This window comes from Geotrypetes seraphini, chromosome 2 (genome assembly GCF_902459505.1).
Source record: "Geotrypetes seraphini chromosome 2, aGeoSer1.1, whole genome shotgun sequence".
In the NCBI taxonomy this organism is placed as follows: domain Eukaryota; kingdom Metazoa; phylum Chordata; class Amphibia; order Gymnophiona; family Dermophiidae; genus Geotrypetes; species Geotrypetes seraphini.
Window position 1 is genome coordinate 482,784,178 of NC_047085.1, and position 19,142 is coordinate 482,803,319.

Sequence of the window (19,142 nt, forward strand, 5' to 3'; positions counted from 1 at the left end):
ATAGCACACTATCTTCGGATATCTCACATGTGCCCAACAAATATTGTGATAGAGAGTGTAATAAATAATTATAATATTCACACCTGTGAAATCAAACCAGAAAGCCACTCTGAGAACCCCCCCCCCCCCCCCCGCCAACTCCCAAAATGAACTCAAACTTGGCTTGGATTAGATGGAAACGATTCAGCTTTGATGGGTCCCTGATGAAGGGACGCTGAGTTACCGAAACCGGGCTTGGTTGAATCCTGCCTTATGGGGATCTTGTAATACAGTGATTCCCTGGACTTTCTTGCTAAATTCAAGGACACCGTTTCCATCTAATCCAAGCTAAGTTTGAGTTCATTTTGGGAGTTGGCTGGGGGGGGGGTTCTCTGAGTGGTTTTCTGATTTGATTTCACAGGTGTGAATATTATAATTATTTATTACACTATCTATCACAATATTTGTTGGACACACGTGAGATATCCGATGATGGTGTGCTGGCAGGGCTTTGCTTAGCCTTTGCCTTGCTGTTTTAAGCGCTGAAGGTTCTCCTCCCTTCACTGACCTCTCACACTAAGGATATCCCGTTTCAATATATATATATATATATATATATATATATTTATTTATTTTTTTTAAATCTCTTAGTGTTGAAACAATTTTATTGAAAAATCATTAGGCACATACAAATACAGGAGAAAGGAACAACACTAACATTGATTGTTGAAAATATTTTAATATATATATATATATAATATTCTATTCATTGTCTGTTGTTCTCACCACTATATAATCTTCAGAAAACCACTCTCAGAACTTATTGCCTCCTTGTTTGTGTCTTTTGTAAGTTCCTCTGGCAGTTTTCTCCTGGAGTCTGTTCGTGGAATTTATTGCCTATATATCTTTGTAACGAAACAGATATAAAACAATTTAAAACAGGATTAAAGACATTTTTATACCGAGACGCGTTTGGTTAAAATGCCCTTTTAAGGGCCAAGTTTATAATTAAATCTTAACTGTTATTAATAATTTTTTACCTAACCTATTGTTTTAGCCATTTATGTTTTGCCTATCCTATATCAATTGCAGTTCTTCCCCATCCGTCCCTTTGTTGCTGTCTGTCTGTGCAAGTCACGTGTTTTCCCTGTTTTAATATACGTCTCAATGTAACTGTTTCACTTGTTTTTATGTAATTTTATTATGTTAACCGCTTAGAAATTAGATTAAGCGGTCAAACAAATATTTTAATAAACTTGAAACTTGAAACTTGTGTTGCCTTAAAATGCATTGAGACAAAAAAGGGCAGAACGGGGAAAAATAGAATCATTAAATGGACAAGTTGATAATAGCTGGATATGGAATGTACTTTTACTAACTAGCCTGAGTAATACACATCAAAGCTTTGAAAATCCCAACTTCATGATGAAAGAGCCAAAGGTTACAAGTCACGGAGAAAACCGTGGCTAAAGCTATCAATCAGTTCATCCTAGCAAGATTAAAGAAGAAAACGTAAAGCATATTTCAATTCCTATTCTTATGAAGTATTGCTACCTTCCCTTTCCGATTGCCTGCAGAAAGTTTTGAAATTCAGGAACTGGGTTCTTTTGTTCTTCCTCCAACAGAAAGCTGCATTGTACCAGGAATTACATCCACATGCACCTTTTCATGTCCTTCATAATGAGGGCCGTTGCTGTGTTTATCAAAGACATCATTCTCTTTGAAAATGGGGAATCGGATCACTGTTTTGCTGGCTCGGTAAGTAGCAATTCATTAACATCTGGCAATCGTGTTATAATATCATCGTACGGTTGCCTTTTGTATATAGGAGATGAACGGGAAATGCATTCAAAGCTTGTTTTCTTTTCTTTATCCTTTCTGTTTTTGATCAGACTGGAGCAAGAATTAAAATGAAAAACAAATCAAAAAGTCCGAAGGCTGTATTTTGTCAGCGAAATTGTTTAATTGCAAGGATTGATGTGCACAAGCCCTCTGTTTCCATACAATTAAGAACTGGAAGAAATGCTTCAGATAAATTGTGTCCAGCCAATTAAGATCCCCAAAGCAAGTTCACAAAATACAGCAGTCAAAATCCTTGCAACTATCAGCTCGCTTTTTTTTATTTGAAATGGAGTAAGCCATTTGGGTTTTAAAATGCTAGAAGTCCTAAGTGAGTTTATTACTGGAGCTATATGTGCATCTCTCACAACTTAAGTGGGTTTGAGTCAGAAGTTTGGGAAATATATTCTATTTGGTATTTGCAAGTGTGTTCATCACAGTGCAACATAGAGGAGACTTTCAACAATGTTTGCAAAGAGATTAAAGCAAGTTTTTGACTTGTATCCATAAAATGCTTTCACTGTTCTTCAGCACAACTTTTTTTTTTAGTATTATTACTGTTTTGTTTTGTTTTTTTGTTTTTGCCTTGTAGCTATGGCCCAATCTTTTATTTATTTATCTTAGTATTTATATACTACTTAGAGCCTAAGTGGTTTACATTCAGGTACTCAAGCATATTTCCATATCTGTCCTGGTGGGCTCACACTCTTTCTAATGTACCTGGGGCAATGGAGGGATTGAGTGACTTGCCCAAGGTCACAAGGAGCAGCGTGGGATTTGAACCCACAACCTCAGGGTGCTGAGGCTGTAGCTCTAATCACTGTGCCACATACTCCCACTTCCAGATCAATAATAAATTAGAACATAAGAATAGCCATACTGGGTCAGTCCAATGATCCATCTAGCCCAGTAGACCCATCCTAACAGTGGCTAATCCAGGTCAATAGTACCTAGCCAAAACCCAAATAGTCGCAACATAAAAGTTGTCTTGGTTGGAGCTATAAAAATTCATTTTTATTTATTGCTACTTTAATGTCTACTCTCTCTCCTCTCTCTCACTGTCCAAGACAATGCAACAACACTTTGACTGAAATGCATTGACCCTAGTTTGTTCTAGAACAGTGGACTGTCTCTTCCATGTTAATATTCAGTGCTGCATGCGTCTGGCTGCACTATAGAAATAATAAGTAGTAGTAGTGGTTCTCAACCCGCTCTTTGGCCTACTACTCCAAGCCAGTTGAATTTTCAGTGCATAGGGTTGCCAGATTTTACTATAGTAAAAGTCGGACCCCTAGATCCGCCCCCCCCCCCAGGCCCGCCCAATTCCACCCATCCCTGCCCTGTTATAATAATACAGTAATAATTTATTCTTATATACCACCAAAGCCATGAAAGTTCGAGGCGGTTTACAACAAGAAGTGCTGGAAATCAGCGCCATACAAAGACATCGAATACAAGCTTACAGAATGGAAGAAGTGAAAAACTAAAAAATTTCTTAGGTTACAAAAATCGATTAAATAAATTCGTTTTTACTGATTTTCTAAAATTAAAGTAGGATAGAACCCTTGTTATTGGCCATTCAACAAGCAAGGGGGATACAGGGTATTCTCTTTTCTGATAGAGAATATAAAGTTTCAGCATATGCGGATGACATATTGCTGTATTTGAGGAATCCTGAATCTACCATTCCATGTTTATTGGAGTTGATTGATACATTTGGAAAATTTTCAGGATATAAAATCAATTGGAATAAGTCTGAGATTCTTCCTCTTAATGTACATTGTACTAAAGGTTTATTTGATGCTTTTTCATTTACCTGGAAAGAAGAAGGATTAAAATATTTAGGTATAATGATAAAAAAGACGTTGGAAGACACTTTGAAAGAGAATGAAAAACTTTTATTAAAAAAAATAACAGAAGTATGTGAGCATTGGAATCCGTTACATCTTTCATGGTGGGGGAGAGTGCAAACAATTAAAATGATGATTTTGCCTGTAGTTTGTTACCAAATGAGTATGATACCAATATTTTTTCAGGGTCATTTTATAAAAAACTTAATGGTATTCTTACAAAATTTATTTGGCTGGGTAAAAGACCTAGGATTGCTCTAGTATCTCTACAAAAGCCAATTGAGGAGGGAGGGGTTAAATTTCCAAACTTTTTTAGGTACCATCAAGCCTATATTTTAAGCCAGGGTATGTATTGGATCCTCCCAGAACTCTATGATAATGCTCCAGATTGGTTATATTTGGAGTGGCGTCTTATGTTTCCTTTACATTTAGTTCATGTTGTTAGTATAAAAATGCCTAGAAGATATAAACAGAACAGAATTTTGATTGATACATGGAAAAATTTGAGATACATTAGTAATCTAACATCTATTCCAATAAGCAAATCAACAAATCAATCTTTATGGATAAACTCCAAGATTCGAATTGGCAGAGCTCAAATCTTATGGAAACACTGGATTATAGCAGGCATAAGAACTTTAAATGATGTTATTTTAAATGGTAAACTGCTTGACTTTTCACAGTTGCAAATTAGATTTGGTCTTGATAAATCACAAAGTTTTAAATGGTTGCAGCTGAAGCAGGCTATTCAGGTGGGGTTCCCTGAATGGAAAACTCTTAATACTCAATATAGTTTGGAGTTCCTATGTTTCCAGGCTGATTTCATGGGACACCTAGCCGCACAGTGGTATAAATTATTATCTGGATTTTTAAATAAAAAGCCAAAAACTGGTCTGAGAGACTTTTGGAGCATTGAGATTAAGCATAATATTTCTGCTTCTCAATGGCCACGAATTTGGTCTTGGAGAATGAGATGTGCAGTGTCAGCATCTATGAGACAAACTTGGTTCTTTTTATTACATAGAGCTTTTTGGACCCCAGTTCGTTTACAAAAGTTGGATAGCTCTAAATCTAATAGATGCTGGCACTGTAATCTAGAAGTGGGGACATTGGATCATCTAATTTTTTATTGCCCCTGCATTAGGAATTTTTGGAATTCAATTTGGTCTCAAATAAATTGCTTATTGGAAAATCATGTGGAAATATCATATGATACTGTTCTGTTCGGTATGTCTATGAGGAAAAAAAGTCAATTATCAGCATATAACAATAAGCTTTTGATGATAATGACGGGTGTTGCTATGCAACATATTACTAACAACTGGAAAAATTATAGTAATCTCAATTATACGTTTTGGTGGAATTCCCTGTGTCATATTTACAAGATGGAAAGAGCAATTGCAATACAGAAAGGAAGTTATAAAAATGTTTTAAAGATATGGAGACCGATGGTTGATTTTTGTAGTGAATAGGCATCATTATTCTTTGATAATATACATAGGGGGGTGGGGGAGATTGGAAGATAAGATGTAGCAAAATTGAAATTTTGAAGGAATATGATAGTTTTAATGATTGTATAGAAAGATGGGAGGGGGAGGGTTTTTAATTAATTTACATATTAAGAATATAATGTATGATGTTCAAGTGTTGTACGATAGTATTTCATGTTGTTCTTTTTGTGCACTTGATGTAAGTTTGAAAAAGAATAAAGAAATTAAAAAAATAAATAAAATTAAATTAAAGTAGGATGAGGAATGCGGGATGATGTTACCCAGCCAATCGTTCCATTTACCTGCCTGGAAGGCGAGAGTTCTGTCCAGAAATCTTTCGTAGTGTCCCGGCCCTGTCTCCCGCTGCCTGCCCGATGCAATTTAGAGGAGGCTTTTCAAAACTCAGACAAAGTGCCAGAGAGAGGTTTATACTGGGTCTGACATTCAAACTGACTTAAAAGGTCAGGAGAGGCTCCTGGCTCTTTAAATCACCTGCCTGGGGCTAGCCAGGTATTTTCAATGGTATGTAACCGGATAGTGCTGCTGAAAATACCCAGTTGGTGCCCAAGCCAATTCCAGCTGTTTTAGGTGCATTTCTGGCGTAGAGTCAGAACTGAGGCCCCCCCTTTTATGAAGCCATATTAGGCTTTTTTTTATTGCCAGCTGTGGCGGTATTAGCTCCAACGCTGATAGGAATTCCATGAGCGTCGGAGCTTTAACCACCACAGCCGGTGATAAAAAAAAAGCATAACATGGCTTCGTAAAAGAGGAGTTAACCAGTTAAGCATGAAATTCAGCACTTAGACAGTTAAAGTTAATTGCATAAATAGCAGACATATCTTTATACAGCTATATAGAGCCATTTAAATGCCAAAATGCCACACTTAATTTGGTCGGCTTCTTATACTGCTTTGAATTGACTACTTATGATCATTAAGCGACATAGAAATGCTAATAAAGATATTGAGAAATTCAATGGCAGAGTCTAGATGTGGTCCAAGATTGCACTCCATGTTTAATGTGGGTGGCAATTGGCAAAACGCAGAATATTGGGCCTATTATATTTATTTAATTAATTAAAACATGTATATTGTACTCTGTGATTCTAGATGACTTGTATGTTTTTATGCTCACTCTGTTATTGATTTCTTTTTTGTTCTTGCTCCTTAATATTCAGTTGAAAGAAATTTGAAACACTGAGGCCGGATTCAGTGCGATTGTTGGCAGCTGCCTTAAAAGCGGCCGCTGATCGCATGTCAATCACGGCAGAGGTAGGCGCCAGAAATGTAGGCCAGGATTTTCCAGGCCTACATTTCTGGTGCCTGCCTTAGGTGTGAGCCGTGCCTCCGTTGGCCTTTTAGGTCACCTAACACCACTTCCGGCATTAGCCACGCCCACAGTGACATTTAGGCGGCCTAAAGCACCTAAGGATGCACAATTCCAGCACCGATTTTTTAGGCGCTGGTAGGCACCTTGAAACTCAGTTTAAAATGTTTACCGAACTTGGGTGCCTACCGGCATCTACAAAATCAGCGCCAGTTAGAGAATCAGGGCCAAATATTCTGGTGTAATTTGCACGCACAGGCTGGAATTTTCTAAAGTATTCCCAGCAATGCAAAATTCATTCACAACTGTCTTCCTCAGAATGCCTTTATTTAGCTCGGGGGTCATGTTTGCGTGTAACTCAATCATGTATTGGGTAGAGCATTTCTCTGTGTACAAATACTGCCTTGTCTTTAGAAGTGCTTTTGAAAACTACCCCCAGATAGGGCTACCAGATATCCGGGAAAACCCGGACCGGTCCTCTTTTTTAGAGAACCGTCCGGGCGCCAGGAGGGTTTTCTAAGCCCTTGCATTTTGGCCAGGTTTTGGAAGACCTGAGCTCGGATGCCGCATCCGGAAGCTCTTGCGCATATATGGCCGTCGCCATGATGACATCGTAGGCACACGCGCATGCCTGTGACATCATTGCATTGATGATCACGCAAGCACGAAGGCTTCCAAATGCAGCCTTCAAGCTCGGGGAGGTTCGTTGGGGGGTGGGGCTGGAGGAGGAACGGGCCAGGACTGGAGGCAGAACGGGGGCCAGGCATCCTCTTTTTTTTCAAAGAGGAAATCTAGCAACCCTACTCCCCCCCCCCCCCCCCCCCCAGTAACCCTAGTAGGGCAAAAGGATACTGAATGGAATTTAGACTGCTAGCATTCTTTTCCTGAAATTTTTGTGCCAGAGAAAACATCATGACATTTTAAGCCAGAAACTAGCAAACAATATAGGAGACAGTGCAAGTGTTAATGAGTTATATATATATATATGCAAGACCAATAGCTTCATATTTACTGATATTACGGTTAACAGATTTCCGGATTAACCCAGACATGTCTTCTGTTTAGAGGACTGTCCTGATGGTTTTTCCCGCTGTCCGGATTATTTTTTCCCTATCCCCCACCTATCTCTGGCTTCACTGAAATTTAATCTTCAGGCCAGCCAACAGGAGCAGCGAAGTGAGCCTGCTGTTGTCAGCCTGCCCTGGCAGACTTCTCTCTGGAGTGACTTCCAGTTACCGCGTAAGCAGGACGCTCCAGAGAGGCGGCTTCTGGGACAGGCTAGCAGCAGCAGGTTCACTTTGCTGATGCTGTCGACTGACCTGAAGATTAAATTTCAACGAGGAGATAGGTAGGGGACAGGGGAGAGAGAGAAGCACTGTCCTGTGGTGTGGGGGTGGAGGGAGGTAGAGAGGGTGAAAAAGAAAGAGAAGAAACCATGGGGAGGAGAGATGTGGAGAGAGAGAGAGGGAAAAAAAAAAAGCACCCATAGAGGAGAGGAAAGGGAGGAAGAAGCACCCATAAAAAGGGGAAGGGGTGGGGGTGGTGGTGGTAAATGGAGGAAGAGAGAGAGAGAGAGAGAGGCATCTCACAAATATTGTAACTTATCCCTTCCCTGAATATCCTTTTGTCCCAGTTTGTCTATAGTATTGGTCTTTCCCCCTGTCTGTTTTAGTTCTTTTAAACCCACAGATTTTAATTTTGTTAACCGCCTTGATTTGACAACATTCTTAAAAACTGCAGTATATCAAATAAACTTAACTGTAACTGTGGGGCAGGGCAGGGGTGAGATGGTAGAGTCACCGATAAATGACCGCATCATTGATCACCTTGACGGACACGGGCTGATGAGGACCAGTCAGCACGGTTTTAGCAAAGGCAGATCGTGTTTGACAAACTTGCTGCACTTCTTTGAGGGAGTAAACAGACAGATAGACAAGGGTGATCCGGTCGACATTGTATATCTGGATTTTCAGAAGGCTGTTCGACAAGGTTCCGCATGAACGACTACTTCGGAAAATTGCAAGCCATGGAATCGAGGGTGAAATACGTGGATTAAAAACTGGCTGGAGCACAGAAAACAGAGAGTAGGGGGAAATGGACAATACTTGGACTGGAAGAGCGTCACCAGTGGGGTGCCCCAGGGCTCGGTGCTTGGACCTGTGCTCTTTAACATCTTTATAAACGATCTGGATATAGGTACGACGAGCGAGGTGATTAAATTTGCGGATGATACGAAGTTATTCAGAGTAGTGAAGACACAGGAAGATTGCGAAGATCTGCAACGTGACATAATCAGGCTCGAGAAATGGGCATCGGCATGGCAAATGAGGTTCAATGTGGATAAGTGTAAAGTGTTGCATGAATACAGGATGACCTCCCAGGAAAGGGACTTGGGGGTTCTGATCGACAAGTCGATGAAGCCGTCCACGTAATGTGTGGCGGCGGCAAAAAGGGCAAACAGAATGCTGGGAATGATAAGGGGATCACGAACAGATCAGAGAAGGTTATCATGCCAATTGGATACGATCCTGAATGAGGAGAATCTACGGGATCCCTGTCAACATGGATTTACTAAGGGGAGATCCTGCCAATCCAACCTGATCAGCTTCTTTGACTGGGTGACGAGGAAGCTGGATGTTGGGGAGTCCCTGGACATTGTGTACCTGGACTTCAGTAAAGCATTCGATAGAGTACCACACCGCAGGTTGCTAAGCAAGATGAGTTCTATAGGATTGGGCGACACATTGACGAAATGGGTTGGGAACTGGCTTGGAGATAGGTTTCAGAGGGTAGTGGTGAACTGCACCCCCTCCGAAATGACGGAGGTAATCAGTGGAGTGCCGCAGGGCTCGGTCCTGGGCCTGATCCTATTCAACATCTTTAAAACAGACTTAGCAGAAGGGCTGCGAGGTAAAATAACATTATTCGCCGATGACGCCAAACTAAGCAATGTAGTGGGCAAAAGCACAACAGACATAAATTCAATGTCCGACAACATGATGCACGACCTACTCCTACTGGAGTGCTGGTCTAGGTCCTGGCAACTCAGTTTCAATGCCAAAAAATGCAAAGTCATGCACCTGGGCAGCCAAAATCCATGCAAGACTTACACCCTTAATGGCGAGATCCTAACAAGAATTGAAGCAGAACGAGACTTAGGGGTGATCGTCAGTGAGAACATGAAGACTGCCAATCAAGTGGAGCAAGCTTCATCCAAGGCAAGGCAAATTATAGGTTGCATACGCAGGAGTTTCGTCAGCCGTAAGCCTGAAGTCATTATGTCATTGTATAGATCCATGGTGAGGCCCCACCTAGAATACTGTGTGCAATTCTGGAGGCTGCATTACCGTAAGGATGTGCTGAGACTGGAGTCGGTCCAGAGAATGGCCACCCGGATGGTCTCGGGACTCAAGGATCTCCCGTACGAGGAACGGCTGGATAAGTTGCAGCTGTACTCACTCGAGGAACGCAGAGAGAGGGGTGACATGATCGAGACATTCAAGTATCTCACGGGCCGCATCGAGGTGGAAGAAGATATCTTCTTTTTCAAGGGTCCCGCGGCAACAAGGGGGCATCCGTGGAAAATCAGGGGCGGGAAACTGCACGGGGACACCAGGAAATTCTTTTTCACTGAAAGGGTGGTTGATCGCTGGAATAGTCTTCCACTTCAGGTTATTGAGGCCAGAAGCGTGCCTGATTTTAAGGCCAAATGGGATAGACACGTGGGATCTATTCACAGAGAAAGGTAGGGGAGGGTCATTGGGGTGGGCAGACTAGATGGGCCGTGGCTCTTATCTGCCGTCTATTTCTATGTTTCTATGGTGCGCCCTCACCTGGAGTACTGCGTCCAACACTGGTCGCCATACATGAAGAAGGACACGGTACTACTCGAAAGGGTCCAGAGAAGAGCGACTAAGATGGTTAAGGAGTTGGAGGAGCTGCCGTACAGCGAAAGATTAGAGAAACTGGGCCTCTAATCCCTCAAACAGAAGAGATTGAGAGGGGACATGATCGAAACGTTCAAAAAATTAAAGGGAATAGACTTAGTAGATAAAGACAGACTGTTCACCCTTGCAAAGGTAGGGAGAACGAGAGGGCACTCTCTAAAGTTGAAAGGTGATAGATTCTGTACGAGTGTAAGGAAGTTCTTCTTCACCCAGAGAGTGGTAGAAAACTGGCAAGCTCTTCTGAAGTATGTCATAGGGGAAAACACCCTCCAGGGATTCAAGACAAAGTTAGACAAGTTCCTCCTGAAGAAGAACGGGCTAGTCTCGGTTAGGGTGCTGGTCTTTGACCAGAGGGATGCCGTGTGAACGGACTGCTGGGCATGATGGACCACTGGTCTGACCCAGCAGCGGCAATTCTTATGCTCTTCTGAAAGGAAGGGGGGCGTAACAGAGCAGGGGCAAGATTGGTGGGAAGTTCGGCTGGGAATGGGGTGGGGGTGGGGGTCATGTGTCCTCTTTTATGACTTCACAAATATGGCAATCCTAACTGACTTGGCGGTGACCCATGAAAAGCGCGCAGGACTTTGGCGCGTTGACAATCTCGCTGTGACATTTGCGCGCAGGACCTATGCGCACCACCGCTTCTAAGTTTTGAAGCCTTTCCATCAGCACTCTGAGGGTGTGTGTGGGGGGAACCCCCCCAACTGCATTTACAAGGCCTTGCACTCCCATTGGGGGGAACCTCCCCCCCCACACACACAGTACACTGAAAACTCCCGAACAGCGAAAACGAAAAGGAGAATGGGAGTTTTCAGTGTACTTGGGGGGGGGCTTCCCCCCAAACGGGAGCACCAAGACTTGTAAATGTACTGGCGAGTCCCACACACACACCCTCACAGCGCTAACGGGAAGGCTTGGAAGCAGCAGCGCCCATATGTCCTGCGCACAAATCCTGCGTGCTTTTGACGGTGTACCGATTTGACTGCTCTCACTTTCTTCTATGCCATTTTGACACAGATTTGGGCTATCAGGAAGTACAAAATGTTTATCTATCACAGTGGTTCCCAACCCTGTCCTGGAGGACCACCAGGTCAATCGGGTTTTCAGGCTAGCCCTAATGAATATGCATGAGAGAGATCAGCATATAATGGAAGTGACAGGCAAGCAAATCTGCTCCATGCATATTCATTAGGTCTAGCCTGAAAACCTGATTGGCCTGGTGGTCCTCCAGGACAGGGTTGGGAACCACTGATCTATCAGACAGTCTTGGGTTACCTGCACTCCTTCCCACTTTAAAGGTCTCCTACAAGGCTTCCCACTTTAGATTCTGTAGTCGAAGGCCCTACATTATGTCTCTGTCCCCCTGAACATTGGAAGCAGTGATATATTCCCCAAGTCAAAGCTAGAGAGTGCCCACGCTTTGTTCTCGTGTCTGCTTTGGCCTCTTTCCCATCTGCCTCTCTATGTTGGCTTTCAGTTTTGAAAAGAAACTACCGTATTCTGCTCAGAGAAAAGATGGAGCTGCCATGGGAACAGAGACAGTGCTCGTGGTACTTATATAATGCAACCGAGTTTGTTGCCTTGGAGGAGGGTGAAAGCAGGACAGGCTTAACCATTAGACAAACTAAACAGTTACCTAGGGTGCACTTTCTAGGATGCAATAAAGGGCAGCTGCAGTCAAGAGAAAACATGAGTAGGTCCTGATGTCAAACTAGCCGAAAGAATCCATCTAAAAAATGATCAGATGGTGTTTTCAGTACCTTCTGCTCCCAACTTGTTAGGTATGGGGCAGGGGAGCATGGAGGGGGAGGAGGAGGAGGGCCTCCAGTGGCAGGAGAGAGTGGGCATCCCTCCTGCCTTTTTTTTTGGGGGGGGGGGAGGAAGGTGGGAGTGGGTACCTTCATGGTAGGAGGGAGTGGGCATCCCTTCTGCCTTTTTTTTGGGGGGGGGGGGGGGGGGCGGTCCAGTCCGGTCCTTCATGGCAGGAGGGAGTGGGTATCCTTCCTACCATTTGTTTTATGTTAGGTTGGGTTGGGGGAAGCATCAGCGGGGGATTTTTTTTTTTTTTTTCTTTTTTTGTTAATGGGGCAGATATTTTGCGTGTGTACTACGCGCAAAATATCTGTGCCATTGAAAAAAAGAAAAAGAAAACCAGGCAGAGCCATCGGGATTTTACAATCGGTAAAACCCGATGCTAAATAGCCAAGCGATGTTAGTGCATCAATTGCTTGGCTATTTTGAATGGGGTTTTACTAATTTGGATGGGTCGGATCGGAATCAGAAAATGGACAATGACACGCAGCAGGCCGTTTAATGCATCGAATCGGTTATCAGCGATCGTGGCTAAACCTGTGAAAAAAAGGTTTAGCGACGATCGCCGACTTTAGTGCATCCCCAGATAATAAGTAAATCGTCTACAACTTTGAAGCATCAGAAGATCGCACTGTTCAAGACTCCAAATCTGCATCCAGTTTTCATCAACTTACTGGCTACTTGTGTCCGATAAGGTGCCCTGTTTCAGTATTTGCACTAGACCAGTGGTCTCGAACTCAAACCCTTTGAGGGCCACATTTTGGATTTGTCGGTACTTGGAGGGCCTCAGAAAACATAATTAATGTCTAATTAAAGAAATGACGATTTTGCATGAGGTAAAACTCTTTATAGTTTATAAATCTTTCCTTTTGGCTAAGTCCTAATAATAATATTGTCATTTAGAGCTAAAGAGACATATGATCAAGAAACTGTTTTATTTTACTTTTGTGATTATGATATACATACCGAGGGCCTCAAAATAGTACCTGGCGGGCCGCATGTGGCCCCCGGGCCGCGAGTTTGAGACCACTGCACTATTTTCCTTCAGCGTGCGCAGAAAAACGCCTGAAGAATGCAGCATTTGCAGCCGCCAGTCTTTTCTGTGCATATTGAAGATGAATAGTCTGCTTGAGCTGTAGAGAGTCCCTGATGCAAATACTGAAAAGGGGGCACCTTGTCGGACACAAGTTTTGATGAAAGTTGGATGCAGTTTTAGAGTGTGGAGCAGTGCAATTAAGTAGATTATTTACTTATTCATGTTTTGGCCATAATTACACATATTATTCATAAGATATGGGAATGAGGATAGTGGGTGAACATAAGAACATAAGAAATGCCTCTGCTGGGTCAGACCCGAGATCCATCGTGCCCAGCAGTCCGCTCATGCAGCGGCCCAACAGGTCCAGGACATGTGCAGTAATCTTCTATCTATACCCCTCTATCCCCATTTCCAGTAGGAATTTGTCCAATCCTTTCTTGAACCCCAGTACCGTACTCTGCCTTATAACGTCCTCTGGAAGCGCATTCCAGGTGTCCACCACACGTTGGGTAAAGAAGAACTTCCTAGCATTTGTTTTGAATCTGTCCCCTTTCAACTTTTCCGAATGCCCTCTTGTTCTCTTATTTTTCGAAAGTTCGAAGAATCTGTCCCTCTCTACTCTCTCTATGCCCTTCATGATCTTGTAAGTCTCTATCATATCCCCTCTAAGTCTCCTCTTCTCCAGGGAAAAGAGACCCAGCTTCTCCAATCTCTCAGAATATGACAGGTTTTCCATACCTATTATCAGATGTGTTGCTCTCCTTTGAACCCTCTCGACTAACGCCATATCCTTCTTAAGATAAGGCGACCAATATTGGACGCAGTACTCCAAATGCGGGCGCACCATCGCCCGATACAACGGCAGGATAACTTCTTTCGTTCTGGCTGTAATACCCTTTTTGATTATACCAAGCATTCTATTCGCTCTCTTAGCGGCCGCTGCACACTGTGCCGACGGCTTCATTGTCATGTCCACCATTACCCCCAAGTCCCTTTCCTGGGTACTCTTATTCAATAACATCCCTCCCATTGTATAGTTGTACCTCGAGTTTCTGCTCCCCACATATAATACTTTACATTTTTCAATGTTGAACTTCATCTGCCATTTCGCCGCCCATTCTTCTAATTTGTTCAAGTCCCTTTGCAACTTTTCGCAGTCCTCTGTAGTCCGAGCTCCATTAAATAGTTTGGTGTCATCCGCAAATTTTATTATCTCGCACTTCGTTCCTGTTTCTAGATCATTTATGAAGATATTAAATAGCAGCGGCCCGAGCACCGAGCCCTGCGGGACACCACTCGTGACCCTCCTCCAGTCGGAGTAGTGACCCTTCACTCCTACCCTTTGTTTTCTACCCTCCAACCAGTTTCTGATCCATCTATGTACGTCTCCTTCCACCCCATGGTTCTTCAGTTTCCGGAGTAGACGTTCATGGGGCACCTTGTCAAAGGCTTTTTGGAAATCTAGATATATGATGTCTATGGGGTCTCCTTTGTCCATCCGTTTGTTGATCCCTTCGAAGAAGTGCAATAAGTTCGTTAGGCACGATCTTCCCTTGCAGAAACCATGTTGGCTGGTTATCAGAAGTTCATGTTTTTCAAAATGTTGATCGATGTTTTCTTTTATCAGTGCTTCTGCCATTTTCCCCGGAACCGAAGTCATGCTCACCAGCCTGTAGTTTCCCGGGTCACCGCTTGATCCCTTTTTAAAGATGGGCGTAACGTTGGCTATCTTCCAATCTTCCGGGATCTCGCCTGTTTTCAGGGATAAGTTGCAAATTTGCTGCAGTAGTTCCGCTATCTCCTCCTTTAATTCCTTCAGAACCCTTGGATGTATGCCATCCGGACCCGGGGATTTGTCAGTTTTTAGTTTTTCTATCTGCCTACGAACGTCCTCAAGGCTCACTTCTATGGATCTTAATTTTTCTGCCTGACTTCCGTTGAAGAATTGCTCAGGTTCCGGTATGTTGGACGTGTTTTCGTTTGTAAATACAGACGAGAAGAACATGTTAAGCCTTTCTGCCACTACCTTCTCATCCTTCACCACTCCCTTCCTGTCTCCGTCGTCCAGCGGTCCCACTTCCTCTCTAGCCGGCTGCTTCCCTGGCTCTACACTAACAAACTTTCTCTTAATGTTAACAAATCTCGTGGACTTATATTCTCAACTAAAAATATTGAAACCTTACCTGAAAAAATAGCCATCAAATCTGTTCCAATTCAAATGGAAACAAAAATAAAACTTCTAGGGGTTATTATCGATAAAGATCTGTCATTTCACGATCACATCAGTTCTATAGTAAAAACTTGCTTCTATAAACTTCGTATCATCCGCTCTTTGACTTCTATTCTACCGACCGAATCTATCACAATTCTAGTCCATTCCTTGATCATTTCTCATCTTGACTACTGTAATTCCCTCTTTAACGGTCTTCCACAAAAAGAAATCCGACGTCTTCAATTGATTCAAAATACAGCAATAAAACTCATTTATAAATTAGGAAAATATGATCACGTTACCCCAATTCTGAAAGATGCCCACTGGCTTCCTGTGGCCCATCGAATTACTTACAAAATTATTCTCCTGACCTTCAAAATAAAATCCTACCATCTGCCTTCATTTCTACATAAACTTCTCATCCCTCAATGTTCATCTCGTACCTTAAGATCCACAAACCAAAATCTTCTTCTGATCCCCTCCATCAAAAGTTGTTATTACACACGGAAAATAAATTTCTCTGTTACTGCCCCAATGCTATGGAATTCTTTACCTCAACTTCTTCGTGATGAACAACAATTAGATAAATTTAAAACAGGCTTAAAGACTTTCCTATTCCGTGATGCTTTTATTTCTGCTTAGTAGCTAACTCTCAGTCATCTTCACTCGTTCATCATTACAAATTTTATTCTAATGACTTTTCCCTTCCCAAATGTTATTTTCCCATCCCCTCTTTCTCCCTTTTCTCTCTACATTGTAACTTTACCCTTCCCTAAACCTTTTCCCTCACAATCAAGTTTGTCTAGTCTATGTCTTAATATACACTATCTGTACCTCTAAATGTAGATTATTTTAACTCCCCTTCCCTATTTAATTTATATTTTTATTGTAATGTACACCGGCCAGATATTTATTTGATGGTCGGTATAGTAAAACCAAATAAACTTGAAACTTGAAACTTGAAACATATCTGAAGAATGGTTTGAAATTTCTTGCTTCCCTGGCTAGCCTCTCTTCATACTCTCTTTTGGCTTTCCGAACCTCACGGTGACATTCTTTTTGATGCTTCTTGTGCTCTTTCCAGTTCCCCTCAGTTTTGTCCTTTTTCCATTTCTTGAATGATTTTTTCTTATTGCCTATCGCTTCCTTCACTGTTTTGGTTATCCATGCCGGGTCTTTTGTTCGATTCTTTTTACACCCCTTCCTGAATCTGGGGATATACAGATTTTGCGCCTCGCTCACCATGTCCCTGAAGAAGGACCAGGCATGATTTACCGTTAGCCATGTTTTGGAAGTGTTCCTAAGTTTCTTCCTTACCAATTCCCTCATTGCTTCGTAGTTTCCTTTCCTGAAGTTAAAGGTTGTCGCAATGGATCTCTTGCCTTTTGACACTCCTACCTCAACCTTGAACTTGATCATATTATGATCGCTGTTTCCCAACGGTCCCACTACTTCTACTTCCTTTGCAGGTCCCCTTAACCCATTTAGGATTAGATCCAGAGTGGCATTTCCTCTCGTCGGTTCTCTAACAAGCTGTTCCATGAAACAATCCTGTGTAGCTTCCAGGAATTTTGTCTCCCTAGCGCATTTCAACAAGAGAACGACTTGCTCCGTTGTTGAAATAGCTGAATTGGCCACAATTTCAGCATATAAAATATTTTGCATATATGAGACATTGGCATAGTTTTGAACACTTATGGATATTTGTGGTGAAAAAGAGAGATTGTATTATAGCGTATTTGAGCAGCGATGGTGCCAATCAGCTACTGAACTTTTCTCTCTCTTCACAGTCTGTCGTCTTTTTTATGCCTGCATTCTCTGTCTCCCTCCAAGTCTCAGCATAACCCCTAATTCTGACTGCCCCGATAGTCTTCTCCCATATGCAGCACCCCAGTTTCTCATTCTGTCTTCTCACCTTCTCAGCTGTCATTGTATCTTCACTCCCCTCAACCTTCAGCTTGCTGCTCCCACCCCTATGGCATTTTCATCCCATTACTCTGCCCTCCCCCCCCCCCCCCCAACAGTTATGATCAAGGATATCTTCCTACCTACCCACCCCTATTTCTGGTCTGGGTTACTCTCCGTTCCTTTCTCTACCCTGCTCCCACACCCATTTGCCAGTCCAGCATCCGTGTCCCATCCCCTCCCCCAGCACCTCTCTTGCTCGCATCCTGAATCCCCTCTCCTCTTCCCAAGGCCTGCCATTTCTCTTCCTCTCTCCCCACTGGTTAAGCATCTCTTCCTCTCCTCTCACTCCCCTTTCTAGTCTGGGTCACTCCTTTTCTCTCTCCATCTCCCCACAGTGCATCTATGTCCAGCATTCCCCTCCCTTCCTTTCCCCTCATCTCTTCTCTCCCCTCCCCACAGTCTGGTCACACATCCCCATGGGTCTACCCAACCTTCCTTCCCTTTCTCCCATTTGGGCCTGGCCTCTCTCACCTCCTCCCTTCTCTCCCACGGATATGACCTCTCCTCTTTCTCTATCTCCCCTCTCTTCAACCTCGTGGGTTCATTATTTTCTTTCCTACCTGCAGTCCTCCCAGATTAGCAGTGATGACTGGCTGGCAGAGGCAGCACTGTGAACAGGCTGTTTGTGGACAGCCCCACCTTGGCCTTTCCTCTGCCATGTCATCTGCCTGTGATGTCACTTCCTGTGTTAGGGCCAGCCACAAGCACCTTGTTCATAGCGCTGCCTCTGCCGGGAGGGCCGTGGATAGGAAAAGAGATGCCGGATCCACATGAGGAGGGGGTCTGGTCAGGAGTGGAGCAGGAAGGAGAGCAGAACGGGAGTTGATATGGGAGATGGCAGGTCTGGGTGTCTGCACTGAATTTTACACAGATGGGGAATTCTGCGCAAATTTTACGCTGCACAGTTTACCCGGAATTCCACCAGGAGTAATTGTTTCAGCTACGCACTGATTCATAGCCTAATTGTTGCATAGCTGATATAATGCAAAACGTAGCCATGGCCCGCTTTTGCTCTAAAGGGCTCAAAGAGCTCCTGTTAAAATGTTATTTGGGGGTTTGTTGTTTTCATCTGCCTAAAATAGAAATAACTCATAAAACAAAATAAATACACTCTTGAACTGTAACAGTGACTGCATTTTTCCAGTGAAATAGCTCGTCTTCATGTGTTTATTTGATAGAGGATAATGCTCCTATTTGAGAAAATTGTGAACTATATTTCTTCTCTCAGCCTCAGAGTCTGGCGGTGTATTTTAATACGACTGCTCATTTTTCTATCATTACCTACATCAGGTTTTATTAACTATTGCCAGTATAATTAGCTTTGGACCAAATGTAGCCAGGAGAGATGCCGGAAATTGATTTAATACAGTTTTGAGGGTGCTGCTGGTTTTTATCCAGCACAGTTAAAACTTATTCTGAAATGATTAAAGAATAACGATAACGTTTCCAAGAAGACCGAACGACAACGATAAACAACTTTTACTTACGCGCAGTGGAGACAATCAGCAGGTACCTATCTAGGGCAGAGCAGCCTGGTGACCAAATATTTTGCTTGAAGTTGTATTAAAGAACACCGACCCTGCTTAAGACAGACCTCATATCTTGCCAAGTGAAAGCATCTGCCTGGCTGGGCACTGTTTTTTCAAGCAGGCTGGTGGTAACATGGTTTTAAAATCTGGT

General features: G+C 42.9%; 1 protein-coding gene across 2 annotated transcripts in view; it reads left to right on the top strand.

Moving 5' to 3' along the window:
• The window catches only part of VIPR1 (vasoactive intestinal peptide receptor 1), a 418,060-nt gene that overhangs the window by 286,893 nt on the left and 112,025 nt on the right, over positions 1-19,142 (top strand). For both annotated transcript variants that reach the window (XR_004538192.1, XM_033931776.1), the window contains exon 6: positions 1,605-1,737. Coding sequence is in view for 1 of the 2 variants with exons in the window: in XM_033931776.1 (XP_033787667.1) it covers positions 1,605-1,737 (133 nt within the window). In the remaining variant the exon portion in view is untranslated. The remainder of the gene's footprint in view (positions 1-1,604; positions 1,738-19,142) is intronic.